We start from the raw sequence: 4,702 nt of genomic DNA, 5'->3' as shown, positions 1-4,702 counted from the left end.
AATTACCTCTGTCTTTATTTACAGATGCTTCAGATTTGGCGATAGGTGCAGTACTCCAACAATACGAAAACGATAGTTGGAAACCAATAGGTTTTTATTCCAGAAAATTAAATACTACCGAAAGAAGTTATAGTACTTACTATCGAGAGTTACGCAGAATTTATTTAACAATATAAATATTTCAAGCATTTGCTAGAAGGAAGGAAGTTTAATATTTTTACAGATCATAAGCCTTTAATACTTGCATTCAAACAAAAAAAATTTAAAATTTTCTTTAAGACAACTCAGACATTTATGATATGTTTCTCAATTTTCCACATCTATTCTACGTGTTAAAAGTGAAAATAATATAGTTGCGGATACGTTATCTAGAATAGGAGAGATATCTGTAATAGATGAAAGAAATTATCGCCGAATTGCAAACTGATGATCCAGAGCTGCAAAGTTTGCTTATGAACCCTTATTTAAAATTTCAAAGTATCTCTTCAGAAATGGAAAATTTTTATGGTGAGAAACTTCAACCACTAATATCAGACCATACGTGCCTAAATTTCATCGTCATGATGTGTTTGAGCAAATACATGAAATGGCACATCCAGGAGTCAAATCAACCGTAAAAGAATTAGCATCTCGATTTATATGGGCCAATATTAATAAAGATTTGCAGAAATGGACAAAGTTATACATAAATTGCCTAAAAAAAAATAACAGACACACTATATCACAATTTGCTGAATTTCAACAATCAGACGAGAGATTTGATGTAGTTCATATAGATTTAATTGGACCTTTTCCACCATCAAATGGAAAAACATATTCCCTGACTTGCAGTGATAGATATACATCTTGGTTAGAAGCCATATCAATTCAGGATACTGAAGCAGAAACAGTAGCCAAGACATTCTATGAGCAATGGATAGCAAGATTTGGTGTGCCATATAAGGTAATAACTAATAGAGGAACTCAATTCTCTTACGAAGTCTTTAAGAACCTCTGAATATTATGTGGCATTAAAATTCAACATTCCACTGCCCATTATCTAACCTGAAATGGTAAAGTAGAGAAACAACATAGAACCCTAAGATGTGCAATTAAAGCTCATAATTCAAGAAAATGGGGTGAAACTCTCATAACTGTTCTTCTTGGTTTGAGATCTGGTCTAGGAAAATATTCAAACTGTTCAATATCAAAACAATAAAAGTTCCAGAAGAATTTTTTGAACCCTCCAAATATCCCTTCTCAGCAGAATCTTTTGCAAAAGCTCTGCAAAATCAGATGAAATCCTTAAATCCAGTTAAAGCAAGACAAAATATAAAGCAAAATATTTTTATAAACAAGGATCTTCAATCATGTTTACCTGCATTCATCAGACTAGATGGAGTAATAAAAAAAACTTGAACCAAGGACCATATCCAGTGGCCTAACAAGGACCATATCCGGTGTCAAGAAGATATGAAAAATATTTCATAATCAAACTTAAAGGAAAAGATGACAGTGTTTCATTTTATAGACTGTAACCAGCTTATTTGTTAAACGTAGCAAACAGCTCTCCAATAGATAAAAACATTGAACAACCCTCTGCAGATGATTCAAAATTAAAACAAAATACTATTGAGCCTACCAAAAACCAGAACTTATACAATTACTTACCAAGTATAATGCGGAAGTGAATGTTAAAAATGTATCGTAACATTGTTTCTTGGTATGAGAGTAATTTAGGGTCCACATAAGCATGATTTATTTTATTTCATTTTATGTTATTTTTTAAAGATTTCAACTCAGTGAGTGGCAAGGTAGTAATACAATAATGGAATTAAGATTATCAAAAAAGCTTCTTTTGTTGTGGTAAATTGTATTCCTTTTATTGATAATAAGCAAATTGTAAATTGTTATTTTCTATCATAAGAAGTTATTTATATATTACACTGCATATGCTTTCACATAAGAGCCCAACAGAAACATTTAATAACGTGATGAGTTCCATTGTTTCTACTATGATGAAAGATGGAACAAATGCACAAGTACTTATTTCTTAGCTTGAATCATTGTGTTTAATAAAACGATAGTATACAGATAACATGAGCATATTTAACATTTATTATTTTATTTTTATTTAAAAAAACTGAACCTGTGGCGGCACTAACTTTGAACTTTTGTGATCTGGCAACTGAACAAAGAGTTTCAGTTTAGTTTTCTGTAACAAAGAGATCCAGTTTAGCTTTTGTTTTCTACTCGAGATAACGTCAGCGATCTTTGTCAATAGTTGTGTTCTAATATTTCCACAAATGTTATTTACTTGTTAAATGTTATATTAAAGTTGTTAAGTTTTTACTGTTCTTATTTCATTTACTTAAAGCATTAGTTTCAACTACATAGACTTATATATCTGCTAAACTGGTGACACCGGACGTGATGGATGGCGAAAATGGAAACAGTTCTAAAACGGAGCTTGCGATGCAGGAACTTTCGCCTGTAGCTGTTAAAGTTCCGCAATTTTTGGAAAGAAAATCCTGCAATATTGTTTTCACAGGTGGAATATCAGTTTATCACTGCGGGAATTACTCAAGATAGCACAATATATCATACGATCGTCGCTTCATTCGAGACGGACATTTTATCGCAGGACAGTGACGTTATCCCTTCCCCTCCAGTTACAAACATGTATGATTCCTTAAAGCAAAGATTAATAAAAATATTCAATATTTCTGAAGAACGTCGTTTAAAAAAACTGTTGCAAGATATCGCATTAGGTGATAGACGACCGTCTACACAGCTGCGACGAATGCAAGATTTGGCTGGTGATCGTGTTGGCGGCGCATTTCTAAAATCATTATGGCTTCAAAGACTTCCCACACAAATGCAATCGATTTTAAGTACTTCATCAGATCCTCTTAATAAATTAGCTATAATGGATAAGATTGCTGATGTTACTTTTTCAAATGAAATATTTTTGCTAGTTCGGAAACGAAACAAAAAGTACCCAACGACGGCGATTATTCAAATACTATCGAATCGCTGCAAGCTCAAGTGTGTGAATTATATAAAAAAAACTTGATAATGTGTTGCGTTTCCGAGGTCGAAGCTCTGATAAAAATATGAATAAACACCGTAATCGCTCCACAAGCAAAAATAGACTTTGCTGGTACCATTATCGTTTCCGTAAAAGAGCTAACAAATGTATCCAACCATGCAGTTTCAAGCACGAAAACTAGACGGCCATGCGTTACTGGCGGCGAACGCCAACGGCCATGCAAATTGTCGCCTTATAGTTATTGATAGGACATTAGGTCTTAAATTATTAGTAGGCACTGGCGCTGATATTTCCGTTTTGCTACCTTCTCAGAATGAGCGCAATAAGATTCCGTCCATCTTGAAACTCGTTGCTGCTAATGGTTCTCAAATTCTGGTTTATGGAACGCGAAAATTGAATCTTGATATTGGACTGCGTCGCATCTTTCCCTGGACGTTTACTATAGCTGATGTATCACGACCCATTCTTGGAGCTGATTTTTTATCACATTATGACATTTTAGTGGATCTAAAATCCAAGTCGTTAATTGATAAGCTAACTAATGTTACATTTTGCGGAAAAATTTCTTATGAATGAACGCCTAAATTAACTGTGTTGAAAACGTCTGCGGAATATCATTCTTTAATTAGTGAATACCAAGAAAACCAGAAAAAATGACTGTACCTCATAATGTCTAAATTTCTATCGTAAATTCTTGCCGCACGCTGCTCAAAAGCAATTACCATTACATCAAATGCTTGGACGTTGCAAGAAAAATGACAAAACTCCTCTCTCTTGGACATATGAAGCTGAAAACTCATTCCAATCTTGCAGAGCAGAATTAAAAGAAATCTCGTACTTGACTCATCCAAACTCATATGCAGTGCTGGCTTTGATGACAGATGTTTCAGATACTGCTATTCGTGCATGTGTTCATCAGAAAAGTCATCAAGATGCTGAGTGGCAGCCTTTAGGTTTCTTTTCTCATAAATTGAGTGCTGCAGAGAAAAAGTATAGCTCCTATGATCGTGAACTCATTAAATTTTTTATATCCATAAAATACTTTCGTTGCATGTTAGAAGGAACAAATTTTATAGTGTTCACTGATCATAAACCTTTAATTCATGCATTAACTCAAAAATATGACAATCTTTCACCACGGCAAATTCATCAACTAAATTTCATCCGTGAATTCACCAATGACATCCGGCACATCAGCGGCTTAAACAATGCAGTTGCTGATACCTTTTCCAGAATTCAACAGATTGCAGTACCAAAAGACTTAAATTATGCTGATATTGCTCAAGAACAAATAAATGATCCAGAATTAAAAGCCTTACTTAACAGTGAAACTGGTCTGCAGTTGAAAAAGATTAGCATTTCTGATCCGAACACTTTCCTATATTGTGATACCTCAACTGGGATAATCCGGCCATATATCATCGCACTGCAGTTTTCCATTGCTTACACGATCTGACTCACTTTGGAATAAAAGCAACCGCCAAACTTTTAAGTGAAAGATTCATTTGGCCAAACATTAAAGAAGATGTCTCCCTCTTGACAAAGAGTTGTGTATCATGCCAACGTTCCAAGATCACTATACATGTGCATTCTCCTCTGTCTAGATTTACGGTAGATCCTCTGCCATCTTCGCAAGGATTTACCTATTGTTTAACTTGCATTGACAGATTT

The 4,702-nt window shown here is 34.2% G+C and overlaps 1 protein-coding gene across 1 annotated transcript; it reads left to right on the top strand.

Annotated features, from left to right (window-relative positions):
* The first annotated feature begins 3,175 nt into the window (after nt 1-3,175).
* LOC139426422 (uncharacterized) lies at nt 3,176-3,607 on the top strand. Its single transcript, XM_071185280.1, has one exon. It carries the CDS (start codon nt 3,176-3,178, stop codon nt 3,605-3,607), a length of 432 nt encoding a protein of 143 aa, XP_071041381.1.
* Nucleotides 3,608-4,702: the final 1,095 nt, after the last annotated feature.

Source organism: Parasteatoda tepidariorum, chromosome 9, assembly GCF_043381705.1.
Source record: "Parasteatoda tepidariorum isolate YZ-2023 chromosome 9, CAS_Ptep_4.0, whole genome shotgun sequence".
Lineage (NCBI taxonomy): Eukaryota > Metazoa > Arthropoda > Arachnida > Araneae > Theridiidae > Parasteatoda > Parasteatoda tepidariorum.
This window is presented reverse-complemented; position numbering and strand designations above follow the sequence as displayed.

What these genes read in the sequence shown, in the direction of transcription:
- LOC139426422 (XM_071185280.1), top strand. Translation starts at nt 3,176, where the DNA reads ATGTATCCAACCATGCAGTTTCAAGCACGAAAACTAGACGGCCATGCG.